The following is a 19,208-nucleotide window of genomic DNA, read 5'->3' as shown; positions in this document are numbered from 1 at the left end:
CCAGTCTTTATGAAGTATCCAAATGGTCGCTAAGTGTCAAAAATATTTAAAAAAAAAATTATCTTTCATACAAGAACTAATTGCCTTCTCAAATGTTTCCAGCTGTTAGAAAACAAGTCAAGGGACGAAAAGGTGGCACAGATTCTGTCAGAGGTGAATGAATATACTAATTTAGGACTGTATTTCTAAATTAACTCTTTTTGGAAAGATGACTAAATGTCATTCTATTCAACAAAATTTCATTAAGATTAGCATATTTGTTTCTATAGTTGTTTTATAATTACATTTTGGATGACTCAATTTAACTACTTGCCAATGAAATACAAAACATGTTCTGTTAATAGCTTGTATTAGTCATAAATGAGTCATGCGTTTTCGGTCCTGATTGTTTATCAATTTTGTGTTTAATATTGACTGAATTATAATTTAGTGAACAAACTTATCATGCACACCCCACATGAAGAAGGGATCCATTCAAATTTAACATTTTAAACATCAACTTTGAGATTAAAAGCTAAAAATAATCTTTCTTTTTTTTTTTTTCATTATATTTTTTGATCTACAGTTTTTGTACAATATTTTTTTCAAGCTATTTATTCAAGATTTTCTTACTATCTAGATCAGTGACATGGAGCGGAGACTTGAGGCGTACGCTCGTGTTTTTGGTGAAAATCATTTCAGGTGAGCTTTATATTCAGCGCAGGGTTGCGGCTAAGGAGTAAAGGGGTTGGCTTCCCGGTGAAGACTGGCGTCTTTAATTAAGGGCTATGAGTCCACCCAGCTCTAATGGGTACCTGACATAAGTTGAGGAAAAATAAAGCTGTTGGTTGTTGTGCTGGCCATGACACCCTCGTTAACTGTAGGCCGCAGAAACAGATGACCTTTACATAATCCGCCCTATAGATGCTAGGCCTAAAAGGGGAACTTTTATATTCAGTGAAACATTAAGTTCATTTGATGTTTTAACTTCAAGTGGGCTGCAATGTGCTGTTATGCAGGTTTTACATTCATAGGTGGTCATATAGAACAAGCCTTGTTTAGTTAAAACTTTTAAGTTATTTTGTTAAGTTTAATGTGGGCCCACTCTTGCATGACAGAGCTGAGTCACAGACTATGTTGGCTGGTCTTGCTTTCTTTGTTTCCATAGCCCAACTACAATGTCAATAATTATTTTGAGCAATCAACTTAAACACTAACATTTTAATCCGCTGTTCCACACCACTTCAATTTTACATTTCCTTCAACACACTACATGATATATTAATTCAGACAGTTTGTATTCGCCTCTGTCATATATCTTAATGGAAACATGGAAATATTTTCTTAGAAAGTTGAATTGTACATACACTGACATAAATTTAAGGGAGGCAGCTCAACAAAGGAGCAATGTTAGATGATGGATGTTTATTACTAATGAACAAACACAGAATAATGACCATCAGCCTTGGGTTTTCTTCTGCTACACAAGGAGTTTAGCTCTTAGATTATCTATCTTTTCTACCGATCCAATTTTAGGGCACACCCCTCATAAAGCAACAACACACTTTTAAGTGTTGTTCCCAGTCTACGGCGACAGCCTCCCAATTTACCCTGAAGGATGCCTCTTTCCTCTTCTTTCAGAACACCCAGACTCAGTAAATTTCTTCTTGTTGCTTTAGGGAGGAAAGAAACTTCTTTCCATCTAAACAGTCTAACCATGTCCCATGAATAATAGCGTGTTGGTGTGCTCCATAAATGCCAGTGCAGGGCAGAGTTAGAACAATATTTATATTTCACAGGCCTGGCCAAGCTCTATAGGAAATTTATTGTCACAGATAAAATTAACTTATTGTCCCTTATTGTACTTTGGTTAAATTTGTGAAATGCAGAGTGTGAAAGTGTAGTGAACATGAGTTAGTGTAGTAACCTGTAGCAAGTAGGTGTAGTTAATCAGTAAGTGGAAGCAAGTAGTAGTAGCAAGTAGGTCTCTAGTCATTTGTTGAAGCACCTTGGTTTTCTAATCAAGTGGAAATCTTGAAACAAATATGTTAATCTTTAATAAATTGATGAAATATGTTTTGTGAAGTCAAGTAGTGGATTTAAGTGATATGACCATGTTACAAGTGAAGTTAGAAAGTTAACAAAGTTAAGTTTATATATATATATATATATATATATATATATATATATATATATATATATATATATATATATATATGTATGTATGTATGTTTATCTATTACCTTTATGATAGTTGGATTTATTTTATGTAAATAAACATGATATATCACATTCGCAAGTAGTTTCTAGTTCCTGATATCCTTGTTAATCCAGTCTCAGGACTGTAATGCTGCTTATGAACAATATGCCTTCAAAATAGTTCATCCTGTATTAAGACATTTAATCCATCATCTCAAATTGCCCCTATTTGAAGTTATTGAAAATTATTAATGGTAAATTTATTTCATTATGTCGGCTTGTCTGAAATATGTATTTTATTTCATTCCACAGTACCAAGGTGTGGGCTATATTCCAAGTTGAGGAACCTGCTGTGCTGTTTGAGGAGCTTCTGCTAAGAGAAGCAGAGAGGGCTTTTATATTTTGGGAATGTTACAAAGTTAGTTTTAGAATCACTTAGCACTTATTTTTTATCATGTCTTTTATCATTAAGCTTACTATTTTTTTTTTGTTTTTATTTTCATTTAAACACTTACTTAGATTAATGGTAATTTCAACTCATTTTGAAAAATAGCCTATAATTATTTGAAAAACAAAAATTATTCACCTTCTATTTTTGTTATACTTGAAAATTTATGAAATAAATAAAAGTTCAGCTGAATGATTTTTTAAAATAAATAAATAGTGAAAAATAAATGGATTGAAATGTTTTGTTAACTTTTTTTTACTTGACTAATATATTTCAGATGAGATTTTAAACACAACTATTAACAGAATTGTGTTGCACAATGTATTCTGTTTCAGGATGACTTGGTACTGCTTCTGAAGCCATTAAAGATAAGAATGATTTTAAATAGCATACCAAGCCAGGTTCCTTGCGTAAATACTCGTGATTGGCTGATCAATTGGGTCATACCTTTTATGATACCAAGAGACCCTGATGCTGTTGTGAGTACATCAGAATGACTGTTTTCTTTTTTCTTTTCCACATTTGATATTATGTTGTCCTTTTTGTGGAAACCTTAGGTTTTTTTTTCTTTTAATCAAATTTTTTTTATCTCCTGTATTTTAGAATAATTTTATTTATATTTAAACAGCATGGTGATAGACATTTTAGATCCTAGCCTTAATTAATTTTGTAAATTAACTTCGTAAATCTTCCCTTTTGTTATCACCTATACTGTGCTTACAGTAAACATATTGATCTCTGTGGCATTTTACGATCTTTTCCCTTTGCAACTTTTTGTTTGACTGAAGAGGCTAATCCTTTGACACAGCTGCTGTCACAGGTTGGGTATCTGTAATCAAAGGTAGTGTTGCACTTTCAGCCTTCTTTCTGTTATTGTTCTGTATGGCACATGGCATCATCAATACAGGACCTTTCCATTAGGCTCTCTCTCCATGTGGATGTATCCAGTGCCACTTTTTCCCTACTGTCAGTGTCAATTTTGAAGCGCTTCATGCTTGCATACATCATATTTTTAGGTATAGGTAATATGTCAGGATCAGTGGGTGTACTGAAGCAGTGCTTTAGAAGTTGTTTTTTTTTTTTAAAGAAGACAGACGAATGCGATGGACAAGATTTATGAAATCAATGAGAAATTATGATGTTGTGACCATTAATTTTAAAAAAAAAGGTATAAACCATGAGATACTATGGAAAGAGACATGGAAAAGACACCTAAGAATAGAGAAAAAGAAAACAGTCCAACAAAATGTAGGCAAAATTGAGGTCACAATTGGCCATACAGTTTTAGTTTGCGTTTTTTACTGTAGTTAGCAGGTCATCGTGGGGTCCAATTGCTGTCGTAACCCCGTCTCTAATCTCTTCATTTGGAATGATGTGACTTGATGTCTTAAATGTGATACCTAGGATCTTTCTTTAGAATCTCAGTTCTATAGCTAGGATCTATAGCTCTGCAGTCAGCATACTAGACTTGCAAGCATATAAGAATGTGGCCATGACCAGGTAGCTTCTTAGACATTTCTTCGGAAATGAAGATGTTTGCATCCAATTCCAAACCTCCAAGGATGGTTAAGGATGGGAGTGTGCGGGGTAAAAACTCTGGATGGGCTAGTGACATAATGATTGACATAATGATCTGAAACATGTTAGTTATATACATGTATCTTTATTTCAGACTGCCGTTATAGAATGGACAGAACAGCAAGTGTCAGTTATGGAAGCTACAAACAAAGTAAAGATTTATTGTAACAATAATTGTGTATACAAGTATTCCATTTATTTAAAAGATAAATGTCCCTTTAGCTATTATAGCTTTTGTTATATGGACCAAGTTATTTAGATTTTTTTTTTTATAAAGACTTAATAAATAAATGTTTTTAATACCATGCGATGTTAATAGGTATTTAAAATATTTCAAAGTGTCACTTAACCTGTGAATTATGCCCATTTACCTTATGACCAATAATGAAAGGGGGCATGTTCTGTACGTTCTAAAATTTGGTTTCTGAACTGGGAGCGATTTCTCTTGTTCAAATCCTATTGAAAACAGGTATTTAGAATTTCAGGATGTTTAGGGTACATAATTTAAGTTGGGTAAAAAAAATGCGGTTGATTGTTCTGCTGTCCACATAACACCCCTGTTAACCATTGGTCATAGAAACAGATGGCCTTTACATCATCTGCCCCAAGGTCTGAAAGGGGTACTTACTACTTACAATGATGGAAATATATTATTAAAATTACTAATAACTGCCAATAACTTAGCATCCAAAGGGTTTCTCAGGTCTCTAAATATTTAGAAGTATTGACTTAAGAGATGTTCTGTCTTAAATATTTAAAAATGTTTTTAACAATCATTTAAAAAAAAATTTTTTTGTAAGAAATCCTGGTCAACAGATGCCATCAACTTCTGCCAGATTGTACTTGAAAATTTAGAACTGGCTGCCAACTGTGATATTCATTCTTTTGATCCTGCTATGCTGATGACAGTGAAGGTGCATTTTGTTATTCATTGATTTTTGAGATTTTAAATTGAGCTAAGTGAATGCATTTGTTCCATACTTCACTTGAAGTGTGGAATCAAATTTTTCATCATTCTTTTAAAAAAATTTCTTTTTTTTTTATAGAGTAAATTTAGTTGTGCTTCTCTTTTGACGCCACTTCGTGACTTAATCAAATGCCTTCACTGGCTGGATGACCTTTGCACCAAATACAACTATAACATAGGTCTTGAGGCTCTCAAGAAGGTGAGTGGAAAAGTTTCAATAATGTCTTTTCAGAGAAGATTTGAAAATAAAAGTTTGAATGTGTGGGATTGGTCTCACTAGAGCTAGGATGAATATTATTTTGAATGGAACAAATTAAAATGTTGCTTCATCCAGTGGAAAGGAATAAAATAAAATGTCAAATCTTACTTTATTGAACAATCTTATCATATAATATACATAAGTTACTTCACAAAAGAAGATGATCATGACCTACCTAGGTCGATCTAGTCATGCATGTTAATCAATGACTGAAATTCTGCCAAGTCATTGGTTTTCCTGGATGACTCAGGCAACCCATTCCATTCTCTAATAGCACTAGAAGGAGCATTTGGACAAGTTTGTCCTAGCATATGGAACAAGGAATGCGTCTTTATCTTTGTGTCTTTCTAATTATTTTATTATCAATCCTAGTATAATATCTGATTCAGTTAATTGGAAGAGTTCCTAATCTCATAATCTTCTCTAACCACTAGGGTCTCTCCCTTGTGTAGTGCAGTCATTAATACATGATATCACTTGCATATCTCGTTTAGTTTAAAGCTATTTGTTGTGAATCATCACTTTTAGTCTTTGAGGTCATATAAGGTTCAGCAATGCTCTTACTTACTTGGTAGATGTTAAATATTTCCTGTATATTGATTAGCTGATGAATTTCAAGTTATTTTTTAAGCCTTAATATTTCTTGTCCTTTTCTTCACTTTTGATGTTTATTTAATGCTAAAGCATTATGTCTGATCTAATTGACTTACCGATACTAATACCAAAAAGTTCTGCCTGACCAAATTAGCCTAAAGTTAATAGTGAAGCCCTCTCCAAGTAAGCGTCCCCCATAAATCTTCATAAATCGGATTGAAAAGAAATAAAGCTGAAACATAATAAATAGACATTAGGCTCCATGTCTTATTGAAAGATTTATGTTTGACTCTGTCCATCCAGGAGACCCAAGAATCTGTTGTGTTTCGTATGTTGGACAGAGTGATGATGGTGGACTTGTTGCCCCAGACGTTACAGGACCAGGTGTTGCCCTATATCCAGCACAATGACCTGCAAGCTGACCAGTTGTTTGCTGGCTATGTCCAGGTAATACTTTGATTTGTTGTCCATGTAAATTCCAAAAGAGAAAAAAAGGATAATGCTGACAAAAGTATCTGTGGGAGTTAGACAGATCGTCATAGTAGGCCTGAACTAGGCAACAAGCTATTAGTCCTTTCTACCCACAGGTTACGATGTCGCAGGTCATTGTTGAGGCCTACTATAATGATTGTATAGGTCAGTATTTACTAAGACATTTAAGGGTTAGGGGTAACATTGAATGTTAATGTTTTTGTTGAGAATTAGTAAATGAATCGACTTCATTTTATTTAGAACTTTGAGTCTACATACACAAACTTGTTCAATTACCAACTTATGGTGATAATGGTGCATGATCATCTAAATATTATCCTAAGGAATTCATGCTTTTGGAAGCTATATATAATAAAACCTAGAAACACTAAAACTGAATACACAGGAAATACATCACATTACCACAACATTTTAAACATTAAATAACTTCATCATGATGACAGCAACATGGTCATTGTTTTTTTTTTTCTTTATTATAACATTTAAGTCAGTTCTGACCAGAGCTAATGCATTTGTGGCTATAGAAAGTCATATAATAGTCTGTTTAATAGAGAATCAGAATTGAAATACTGATATTATGTAAAAAAAAAAGAACAAGAAATAATAAGTTATCTATCATATTGCATATGGATCGTTTCAAGCCTAGAAATATTAATTTATTTCTTGGGCTAAGTTTCTGTTATGATTATAATCTTAATGATCTCATTTCAAGACAAGACAGAAATAATTAAGATTGGCACTAAGAACAATGTCTCAAAAGTTGAAAGCACAGATTCTCTTTTTATCACGAACTGCCATGTTCCTTTTGTCCATGTAGTGCGGAATCTTGGAGTTTTCTTCGACTCAACACTATCTTTCGACCCACACATAAGTCAGCTCTGCAAAGGTCTTTATCTGCAGCTGCGCAGATTAGGCCAGATCCGACCATATTTAACAACAGAGTCAACAAAATGCTAGCTGTGGCATTCATACTCTCCCGCCTTGACTACTGCAACGCCGTGCTAGCAGGTATTCCTGATGACAAAATAGCCAAGCTGCAACGTATACAGAACAACGCCGCTCGAATAGTCCTTAAAAAAACTAGACAAGATTCTGCTACTACGCTCTTGCGCACGCTCCATTGGCTTCCCGTGAAAGCGAGAATCGATTACAAGGTCGCCACACTTTGTCATCAGTGTATATATAACAATGAGATGCCCTTGTACCTTAGCGAACTGATTACTCCATATGTCCCCCAGAGAGCCCTGCGCTCAATGGACTCAATGCTTTTAGTAGTGCCACGTTTCTCCCTCAAAAGCTACGGTCTGCGTGCTTTTTCAGTTCACGGACCAAAGGTTTGGAACTCACTCCCAATTGATCTCAGACAGACAACATGCTACACCACTTTTAAGAAGAACATTAAGACCTATCTGTTTAAAACTTTTTAGATCAACTGTCATTTTAGCTCTCATGTTTTTGTTTGTAATGTTGTTACAGCGCCTTGAGCCTACATTTTGTTTGTTAATAGCGCTTTATAAATAAAATTATTATTATTATTATTTACTAGAACAAGAAATAATATGTTATCTATCATATTGCATATGGATCGTTTCAAGCCTAGAAATATTAATTTATTTCTTGGGCTAAGTTTCTGTTATGATTATAATCTTAATGATCTCATTTCAGGATTTACTAGAACAAGAAATAATATGTTATCTATCATATTGCATATGGATCGTTTCAAGCCTAGAAATATTAATTTATTTCTTGGGCTAAGCTTCTGTTATGATTGTAATCTTAATGATCTCATTTCAGGATTTACTAGACAGATCAGCAGGCGGCACGATGCACTATCTTGTCATAGAGAAAATGAAAGCTTTTATTAGACTCATTGGTAGCCTGAAGGTAAGAGAGATGGGGAAGCAACTCATTTCAAAAGTAACTTATAAAATTTTCATACACTTTTCCCAAATGTGGCTTTTTTTTCCCCCATCAAAGTCAACCTAAGTTTGACTAATCTTGCTAAATGATGGATATATCACAAATGGTTAAAATATTTTGACAAACTTTTGAAAATGTACACAAAATCTTTCCATTATGCCAATGTTTACCCTGTATACAAGAATCTAAAACAAAGAAATAAGTTTCTAATCAACAAAGCATTCTAGATTTGTTATTATTCACAAATCTACATGAACTATCACAGGCTTCCTAACATCAACTTAAAATTTTTTTTTTTGAAGTGTATAAACTCAAAGCTGTTCCTACATAGCATTAAGAACTCATGAACTAAATGTGTAATGTCAAGAAAGTGTTTCAATAGAGGCCTCCAGCATTCAATGCATGCACATTAATCATTCCTGTTTAACTTGAGATTAAACAACTGGTATAGAAAATGATTGGACATTATTTATAAATTTAAAAAAAAACAATATAAAAAAAAAACATCATCTTTCCTTTGAGTTCCATGTGGAACATAGGGCCTCAGTAAAAACATACCACTCTCCAAGGTCTCTTGCCAATTTTTTAATAGCTTACTAGCTCTTTCCTTCCCTCTCGGACATAGTAATTATTAATTTATTTTGTTTATAATAAAATTTACCAATGCCCCATTTTTAACCCCCAAAAAAATGGAACTTTTCATTTAATCATCCAAATTATGAAAGTTTATTCAGTTTTCCCAAACTTTCTCAACCATTACTGAATGTGGAATCATAGATATTTGAAAATAATAAAGTCTAACATTATTTCTTGAATGCAGCACTTATTCTCAATAAACACTAAATTTAGCTTTCATTTTAATTTGGCATTTCCCAGGAGAAGACAAATGCGGTGTTAAATCTGCTGAACTCAGTTACGTTTCCTTTACCAGAGTTTGTGAAAGAGATAACTGAAGAAATTCTCAGCAAACACCCTGAGTAAGTTTGTGATACATTCAGCCAGATTGATAGCTAGAGACACCTAATTTAATGAAACATGTAGATTATGTACTATTGTTGAGTATTTTTTTTTTTACAATGCCTCTATTCAAGTCACTCCTTAATGGAACCTTAAACCTGGATGCTGATCTCAAAAATGACTAACAAAATTCCTAGAAATTTAACAGTTGATGTATATTGCTGAGAAAAGAACTACTAGCTCTTTGGCCACATGCCTAAAACTCTATTTTGTTATAATTTTTCAAAGTAAAAAATAAATAAATGTAAATTTGGCTGGAGACTATATCTAGGTCCACAACAAACAAGGCGTAGTCTGCCATTTTACAGTATAACTGAGTAAAATTTAAAACAGCACACTTTTTTTCCTTGGCACAGTCTGCAAAAGAGCTCACAGCTCAGCAGCAATAAAGTTGGCTAGAAGTAAATTTAAGTGGTTTCAACTTTACTGAAGTTTATACACATTGCTTATATTGTTACGTACTCTAACATAGATTACATCTAAATCAGAACTTTAGGTCTAGTGTTAGATCTAGATGTCCATATAATGAACATACCAATAAATAATCGCGCAAATATACCTACCTCGCTGGCCGACTCAGATAATGTGTAAAATGACCGTTTTACAGGTTGGATACGGAATGGAACCAAACATTTTATAATTATTTTTAAAAAATTATTTTATTATATTTGAAATTTAAGAATGGAGGTATTGTCTTTTAAAAAATGTATTTTTAAAATGTTTTCTTGTTTAAATTGATTTAGTATAGCGTCTCTTTTATGTTATAGCATAGCATGTGGCCAAATCTTTTTTTGTGAACTTTGGGCAGCCAGCAAACACAAATCAGCTTGACTAGCATTAAAATTGATTAGAATTCTTTGTCTACAGCAGAATTTGAAATTCACTAGCCAAAGTGTTTTATGCCACGCAGTTTTGTTTTTATTTCAAAAGTAATTAAATGGTCAGTTCACATTATGATGTAATGTTGTGACAACGTTTATTTTGATGTGCAGACTTCCTGAGCTGAAACTAAAATGGCGGATGACAGATGCCAATAACACAATATTTACATATGGCATTCAGCCAAGTTCTGTGAAAACTGTATCTCATGTCAAGGTAAAAAATTCTCATTTATCTTTGTTATGTACACTTTGAATATGTTTCAGTTTCAACATACTTTTCTCAATTAGTTATTGTCATGCTCTTGGAGGTATTTTCTTAGCTGATTAGGGAGGAGAGGGTTTCTTTGAAGATCTATGTTGATTTTTTTTTAAAGTTGATTTCCTGAAAACACATAGAGCTGAATGGTAAAGCGCTTGGCTTTGAAACCAGATGTACAAGGTTCAAATCCTGGTGAAGACTGGGATTTTTAATTTCAGCATCTTTGGATACTGCTGAGTCACCCAGCTCTAATAGGGGAAAAGAAAAGGTGGTTGGTCATTGTGCTGGTCACATAAAAGTAAAAAAGTAAAGTTCCCCTTTCAGACCTTGTGGTCTATAGGGCAGATGATGTTAAGGTCATCTGATTTTGTGGCCTACAGTTAACTAGGGTGTCATGTGGCCAGCACAGCAACCAACCGCCTTTACTTTTCCCCAACTAATGTCAGGTACCCATTAGAGCTAGGTGGACTCAGAGGCGCCCAAGGATCTCAAAATAAAAATCCCAGTCTTCACCAGGATTCGAATCCGGGACCCCCGATTCAGAAGCCAAGCGCTTTACTGCTCAGCCACCGCGCCTCCTGCTGGTCACATAACACCCTCGTTAACTGTGGGCCACAGAAACTCACGACCTTTACATCATCTGCCCCTTAGATCACAAGGTCTGAAAGGGAAAATTTAATTTTACTTTACATCATTAACAAAAATAGAAATTATGCAAACTCAGGAACATGTACCAAAATAAATTAAGATAAATTTCTGCATTTACAGAAAAATAGTGTCTTTTTCATATTTTTGTTTGAAAGATTAAGTCCCATCATTAATCTTATCTTATATAAAACAGACGTTACTTCAAAAAAGAAGATGATTATGTCCTACGCGTCATGCATCAAGTCATGCATGTTAACCAGTTAATCCTTGTAACTGGGGATAGTTATTTCAGTTTTCAACATTTATTAGTTGTAATTGCTGAACAAAGTCTACTGTTGCTATAAAGATTAATTAGTTTTATAGAAATTAATTTCTCTGATGTCTTATGCCCACAGCTAAAAGCCTAGCAAATAACTAAGGATGGTCTATGGGGGAAAGTTATTTCAATTTGTAATAATTCTTGTTTTGTTTTTAGCTGGTGGCCCAGTACATCATAGCTCAGGGTGGTCAGTTCAGTGATGTGGAGAAACTTTTGTCTGCCAATAATGTTTCTGATGGTGGGAGAGTGGACCTGCACTACTTTCAGTGTCAGTTGTTTGTGGACAGAGACCAGGTATATAGGTCAGGTTCTTTTAAGAGAAGTAGATTAGCATAACTAGGAAAAAGGAAATAACTTAAGACATTGTTTTTTTTTAATTTTACAAGATGATATTTTAATATATTTCTTTAGGTAAAGTTGCTAGCTTACAATTTTTCAAAGTGTCTAGATCTATATCTTAATTTTTTAAATTTAATTTCATTATCAGATTTAGATAGTTGTCTTATAAATCTTAAAAATCTTGTTGAGTCTATATTGTCCATATTAGATTTCATTTATCATCTAGACTATTTAGAGCATACATTTATTATAGAGCTCTGGGGGCTAAAAGATTTTTATATCAGCTTCACAGACTTATAGATTTAAAAAAAAAATTAAAGAAATGAACATTGTTTTCTGTTATAGAAATCTTATGACATTATTTTTTTTATAAGTTTTATCTTAACAGTATTTTTTATTCAAAATATAAATACTGAGTCTACATTTGTCATTTTAGTATTTTGGATTATAGTCTAAGTTTGCCATTTTAGTATTTTGGATTTTGTGTTAAGTTTGCCATTTTAGTATTTTGGATTTTGTCTAAGTTTGCCATTTTAGTATTTTGGATTTTGTCTAAGTTTGCCATTTTAGTATTTTGGATTTTGTCTACATTTGTGTGTTAAGTATTTTGGATCTTAAAAAAAAGTTTGATATGTAGCATCCAGATATCATTTTATTAGTTAGATTCACTGAGAAGTTACTTGAGGACACTCACCCATGACACAGCCAAGCAATGTTGTTTACGACTAATAGCAGTGGGCAAGTCTCTGGTGTCTGACCATGACCTTGAAAAGGTGAGGAGAAAAATCTTGTCTTCAATTTTTTTAATACTTTTTTTATTACTATTAAAAATAAGATAATATAAATAATAAATAATTTATAAAATAATACTAAAATAAAGGGTTAGGTTGTGTTAATCGTACCACCTTGAATGTGATCATTTTGTTTCTCATTAGCTGGTCTAATTATACATTTTCTGTGTTACAAGAATATTTTAGTACTTTTAGATATTTTGCAAATAATAGGCCCATTTTGATGTTTTCCTGAGCAAGGGAAGTAATCTATTTTAACTTGTGTAATATTTTGCTCATAATGCACTTAATTTATTCGCCAGGCATTCAGGATGCTATACTTTGAAGCTATTGACATTGCTTCAGCCATGTTGCTTTCCTTGACTGATAGTAAGTAGAGGAATGGCTGTTTTGTTGGGATATATATATATATATATTTAGTCAGATGTAAGTCACAGGTAGCTGCTTGAGTAAACACCAGAAAGAATAATCTCTTGTGTTTCAATACAAAAGTTGGAACACAGGACTAAATGTCAAAGTCCGTTTAATGCCAACTTTCTGAAGCTTGTACCCTAAAACAGTCACAACTTCATGTTCAGTCCTAATCAAAACTATTTTGTTTCCTGATAAATATACTAAACTACTAGCCTTGTACCCTTGTTGGGTAATTTCTATGAACTGATTGGTAGAAATCCAAAATCCCTTTTTTAAGCTCAATCTGAAATCATTATTTTTTTTACTTTAAGCTAGAAAGAGGTTTGTTTCCTAAATATTTGATTAAACAGTTTGGTTAGTTGTTTTTTTAACATGTTCGAATTGATTGCTCTGAAAGAGGACTTAAAAAGTGCTGTTAAATATAAAGTATAGTAAAAAAATAAAGTTCCCCTTTCAGATCTTGTCCTCTACAGGGCAGATTATGTATGTCATTTGTTTCTGTGGATCACGGTTAGCAAGGGTGTCATGTGGCCAGCACAACAACCAACTGCCCTTACACCCAGTTTCCACCTAATGTCTATAAGAACTTGGTGGACACAGAGGCGCCCTAAAGATCCTGAAATTAAAAAATCGCAGTCTTCACCAGGATTAGAACCTGGGACCCCTCTGTTCTTAAGCCAAGCCCTTTACCGCTCACCCACTGTGCCTCCTGCTGTTAAATATATTATCTTTTTGACTAGTGACCCTAATGGGATATTTCTGCTTTAAGTTTTCTTATGATGTTTTTCATCAAAATATCTAGATCAAACTTTCTAGATCCAATGGCTATTTTGATTTCCTTGTTTTCAGACTTGATTGAGAAAGGTGATATTGAGCAACAGTTACAGGCTGTTAGAAATCAGAAAAAACTGGAGGTAAAGGGAGACAACATTTATTAGTTGTAATTGTTGAACAAAGGCTACTGTTGCTATAAAGATTAATTAATTTTATTGAAATTAATTTCTCTTATTAGTTGTTTCTTGTTTTTTAAACAAAGTTTAATAGAGTTGCATTAGATCAGTGTTTCCCAAACTGTGTTCCACGGAGCCCTAGTGTTCTGTGATGCCGGAATAGGTGTTCTATGAACTCCTAGGATAATTAACTAGTAGGCCACCAGGTTAATTAATCTTTCTAGAAAATGAGGAAAGTGATATTCAAAATGTGCAAAGTCTTCTGTTATGGAAAAAAGTTTTGGAAACACTACATTAGATAACTACAGTTATAATAGACTATTTATACTTCAGAAGACTTTAAACAGGTTAAAGCAAATAAATTCCAATGTGTTAAACTCTTTATTATATTGCCACAGCTAATCTGGTAAAATATTCTAGAGATTTTATTTTAAAGATGTGAAAGGAACATCAAATATATTGACAAACATTTTGTTATTTAGTTCATTTATAAGTGTTTTATAATCAAGAACAGACACTACTGTATTATTTGATAGCTATATTTTTGTGAGGTTTAAACTTTTTAAAAATGTTATACACATAGGGTCACTAGTAAGCAAGGCTGGTTGACATTTCAGAGAGTAAATATGCACCATTTGCTGTGAATCTTTATCAATTTCAAATCTGCATCAATGTTATTATTTATAAAAGTTCTTTAACTTTAGAATTAATATTACTAATATAATTTTATATAGTTTAATACATTTCAGGATTTTTTTTCTTGTAAAAATTAATATAATTTTTCAGATTTGCAGAAAATCTATGAAAAAGCAAATATCTGCAAATTATTTTTCCCATTAACTTCTTCCAAAAAAAAGAAACAGTGAAGCTGGGAAAGCTGAAGTGCAAAGTGATCACTGTATTACAAAAATGTAACATTGATATTTCCCATGTTCACTACAGTGTTCTTGTAAATCATACTTTACTGGAAGAAAATGTAACATTGATATTTCCCAAGTTCACTTCAGTGTCCTAGTAAATCACACTTTACTGGAAGAGAAAATATAACTTTGATATTTCCCAGGTTCACTACAATGTTCCTGTAAATTACACTATTCTGGAAGACAAAATGTTAACTTTGATATTTCCCTGGTTCACTACAGTGTTCTTGTAAATTACACTATTCTGGAAGACAAAATGTTAACTTTGATATTTCCCAGGTTCACTACAGTGTTCTTGTAAAGTTCACTATTCTGGAAGACAAAATGTTAACTTTGATATTTCCCAGGTTCACTACAGTGTTCTTGTAAATCACACTTTACTGAAAGAAAATGTAACATTGATATTTCCCAAGTTCACTCAGTGTCCTAGTAAATCACACTTTACTGGAAGAGAAAATATAACTTTGATATTTCCCAGGTTCACTACAATGTTCCTGTAAATTACACTATTCTGGAAGACAAAATGTTAACTTTGATATTTCCCAGTTTCACTACAGTGTTCTTGTAAATTACACCATTCTGGAAGACTATATGTTAACTTTGATATTTCCCAGGTTCACTACAGTGTTCTTGTAAATTATACTATTCTGGAAGACAAAATGTTAACTTTGATATTTCCCAGGTTCACTACAGTGTTCTTGTAAATTACACTATTCTGGAAGACAAAATGTTAACTTTGATATTTCCAAGGTTCACTACAGTGTTCTTGTAAATTACACTATTCTGGAAGACAAAATGTAACTTTGATATTTCCCAGATTCACTACAGTGTTCTTGTAAAGTTCACTATTCTGGAAGACAAAATGTAACTTTGATATTTCCCAGGTTCACTACAGTGTTCTTGTAAAGTTCACTATTCTGGAAGACAAAATGTGACTGATATTTCCCAGGTTCACTACAGTGTTCTTGTAAATTACACCATTCTGGAAGACAAAATGTTAACTTTGATATTTCCCAGGTTCACTACAGTGTTCTTGTAAATTATACTATTCTGGAAGACAAAATGTTAACTTTGATATTTCCCAGGTTCACTACAGTGTTCTTGTAAATTACACTATTCTGGAAGACAAAATGTAACTTTGATATTTCCCAGGTTCACTACAGTGTTCTTGTTAATTACACTATTCTGGAAGACAAAATGTTAACTTTGATATTTCCCAGGTTCACTACAGTGTTCTTGTAAATTACACTATTCTGGAAGACAAAATGTTAACTTTGATATTTCCCAGGTTCACTACAGTGTTCTTGTAAATTACACTATTCTGGAAGACAAAATGTTAACTTTGATATTTCCCAGGTTCACTACAGTGTTCTTGTAAATTATACTATTCTGGAAGACAAAATGTTAACTTTGATATTTCCCAGGTTCACTACAGTGTTCTTGTAAATTACACTATTCTGGAAGACAAAATGTTAACTTTGATATTTCCCAGGTTCACTACAGTGTTCTTGTAAATTACACTATTCTGGAAGACAAAATGTTAACTTTGATATTTCCCAGGTTCACTACAGTGTTCTTGTAAATTACACTATTCTGGAAGACAAAATGTTAACTTTGATATTTCCCAGGTTCACTACAGTGTTCTTGTAAATTACACTATTCTGGAAGACAAAATGTTAACTTTGATATTTCCCAGGTTCACTACAGTGTTCTTGTAAATTACACTATTCTGGAAGACAAAATGTAATTTTGATATTTCCCAGGTTCACTACAGTGTTCTTGTAAAGTTCACTATTCTGGAAGACAAAATGTAACTTTGATATTTCCTAGGTTCACTACAGTGTTCTTGTAAATTACACTATTCTGGAAGACAAAATGTTAACTTTGATATTTCCCAGGTTCACTACAGTGTTCTTGTAAATTACACTATTCTGGAAGACAAAATGTTAACTTTGATATTTCCCAGGTTCACTACAGTGTTCTTGTAAATTACACTATTCTGGAAGACAAAATGTTAACTTTGATATTTCCCAGGTTCACTACAGTGTTCTTGTAAATTACACTATTCTGGAAGACAAAATGTTAACTTTGATATTTCCCAGGTTCACTACAGTGTTCTTGTAAATTACACTATTCTGGAAGACAAAATGTAATTTTGATATTTCCCAGGTTCACTACAGTGTTCTTGTAAATTACACTATTCTGGAAGACAAAATGTTAACTTTGATATTTCCCAGGTTCACTACAGTGTTCTTGTAAATTACACTATTCTGGAAGACAAAATGTTAACTTTGATATTTCCCAGGTTCACTACAGTGTTCTTGTAAATTACACTATTCTGGAAGACAAAATGTTAACTTTGATATTTCCCAGTTTCACTACAGTGTTCTTGTAAATTACACCATTCTGGAAGACAATATGTTAACTTTGATATTTCCCAGGTTCACTACAGTGTTCTTGTAAATTACACTATTCTGGAAGACAAAATGTTAACTTTGATATTTCCCAGGTTCACTACAGTGTTCTTGTAAATTACACTATTCTGGAAGACAAAATGTTAACTTTGATATTTCCCAGGTTCACTACAGTGTTCTTGTAAATTACACTATTCTGGAAGACAAAATGTAATTTTGATATTTCCCAGGTTCACTACAGTGTTCTTGTAAAGTTCACTATTCTGGAAGACAAAATGTAACTTTGATATTTCCTAGGTTCACTACAGTGTTCTTGTAAATTACACTATTCTGGAAGACAAAATGTTAACTTTGATATTTCCCAGGTTCACTACAGGGTTCTTGTAAATTACACTATTCTGGAAGACAAAATGTTAACTTTGATATTTCCCAGGTTCACTACAGTGTTCTTGTAAATTACACTATCCTGGAAGACAAAATGTTAACTTTGATATTTCCCAGGTTCACTACAGTGTTCTTGTAAATTACACTATTCTGGAAGACAAAATGTTAACTTTGATATTTCCCAGTTTCACTACAGTGTTCTTGTAAATTACACCATTCTGGAAGACAATATGTTAACTTTGATATTTCCCAGGTTCACTACAGTGTTCTTGTAAATTATACTATTCTGGAAGACAAAATGTTAACTTTGATATTTCCCAGATTCACTACAGTGTTCTTGTAAAGTTCACTATTCTGGAAGACAAAATGTGACTTTGATATTTCCCAGGTTCACTACAGTGTTCTTGTAAATTACACCATTCTGGAAGACAAAATGTTAACTTTGATATTTCCCAGGTTCACTACAGTGTTCTTGTAAATTATACTATTCTTGAAGACAAAATGTTAACTTTGATATTTCCCAGGTTCACTACAGTGTTCTTGTAAATTACACTCTTCTGGAAGACAAAATGTAACTTTGATATTTCCCAGGTTCACTACAGTGTTCTTGTAAATTACACTATTCTGGAAGACAAAATGTTAACTTTGATATTTCCCAGGTTCACTACAGTGTTCTTGTAAATTACACTATTCTGGAAGACAAAATGTTAACTTTGATATTTCCCAGGTTCACTACATTGTTCTTGTAAATTACACCATTCTGGAAGACAAAATGTTAACTTTGATATTTCCCAGGTTCACTACAGTGTTCTTGTAAATTATACTATTCTGGAAGACAAAATGTTAACTTTGATATTTCCCAGGTTCACTACAGTGTTCTTGTAAATTATACTATTCTGGAAGACAAAATGTTAACTTTAATATTTCCCAGGTTCACTACAGTGTTCTTGTAAATTACACTATTCTGGAAGACAAAATGTTAACTTTGATATTTCCCAGGTTCACTACAGTGTTCTTGTAAATTATACTATTCTGGAAGACAAAATGTTAACTTTGATATTTCCCAGGTTCACTACAGTGTTCTTGTAAATTACACTATTCTGGAAGACAAAATGTAACTTTGATATTTCCCAGGTTCACTACAGTGTTCTTGTAAATTACACTATTCTGGAAGACAAAATGTTAACTTTGATATTTCCCAGGTTCACTACAGTGTTCTTGTAAATTACACTATTCTGGAAGACAAAATGTTAACTTTGATATTTCCCAGGTTCACTACAGTGTTCTTGTAAATTACACTATTCTGGAAGACAAAATGTAACTTTGATATTTCCTAGGTTCACTACAGTGTTCTTGTAAATTACACTATTCTGGAAGACAAAATGTTAACTTTGATATTTCCCAGGTTCACTACAGTGTTCTTGTAAATTACACTA

General features: G+C 32.9%; 1 protein-coding gene across 1 annotated transcript in view; it reads left to right on the top strand.

The window, feature by feature from the left end:
* Positions 1 to 19,208, top strand: part of LOC106079710 (kinetochore-associated protein 1-like) — a 55,676-nt gene that overhangs the window by 11,800 nt on the left and 24,668 nt on the right. The window contains exons 16-30 of the mRNA XM_056011353.1: positions 103 to 153; positions 620 to 681; positions 2,491 to 2,596; positions 2,962 to 3,105; positions 4,299 to 4,355; positions 5,005 to 5,118; positions 5,251 to 5,370; positions 6,328 to 6,471; positions 8,311 to 8,400; positions 9,313 to 9,413; positions 10,446 to 10,548; positions 11,717 to 11,854; positions 12,559 to 12,672; positions 12,993 to 13,059; positions 13,954 to 14,018. Of these exons, the coding sequence (XP_055867328.1) occupies positions 103 to 153; positions 620 to 681; positions 2,491 to 2,596; positions 2,962 to 3,105; positions 4,299 to 4,355; positions 5,005 to 5,118; positions 5,251 to 5,370; positions 6,328 to 6,471; positions 8,311 to 8,400; positions 9,313 to 9,413; positions 10,446 to 10,548; positions 11,717 to 11,854; positions 12,559 to 12,672; positions 12,993 to 13,059; positions 13,954 to 14,018 (1,476 nt within the window). The remainder of the gene's footprint in view (positions 1 to 102; positions 154 to 619; positions 682 to 2,490; positions 2,597 to 2,961; positions 3,106 to 4,298; positions 4,356 to 5,004; positions 5,119 to 5,250; positions 5,371 to 6,327; positions 6,472 to 8,310; positions 8,401 to 9,312; positions 9,414 to 10,445; positions 10,549 to 11,716; positions 11,855 to 12,558; positions 12,673 to 12,992; positions 13,060 to 13,953; positions 14,019 to 19,208) is intronic.

The sequence above is a fragment of the Biomphalaria glabrata genome, chromosome 14 (assembly GCF_947242115.1).
Source record: "Biomphalaria glabrata chromosome 14, xgBioGlab47.1, whole genome shotgun sequence".
Taxonomy (NCBI): domain Eukaryota; kingdom Metazoa; phylum Mollusca; class Gastropoda; family Planorbidae; genus Biomphalaria; species Biomphalaria glabrata.
Note: the sequence above shows the minus strand (reverse complement) of the source record. Positions and strands in the feature narration are given on the sequence as shown.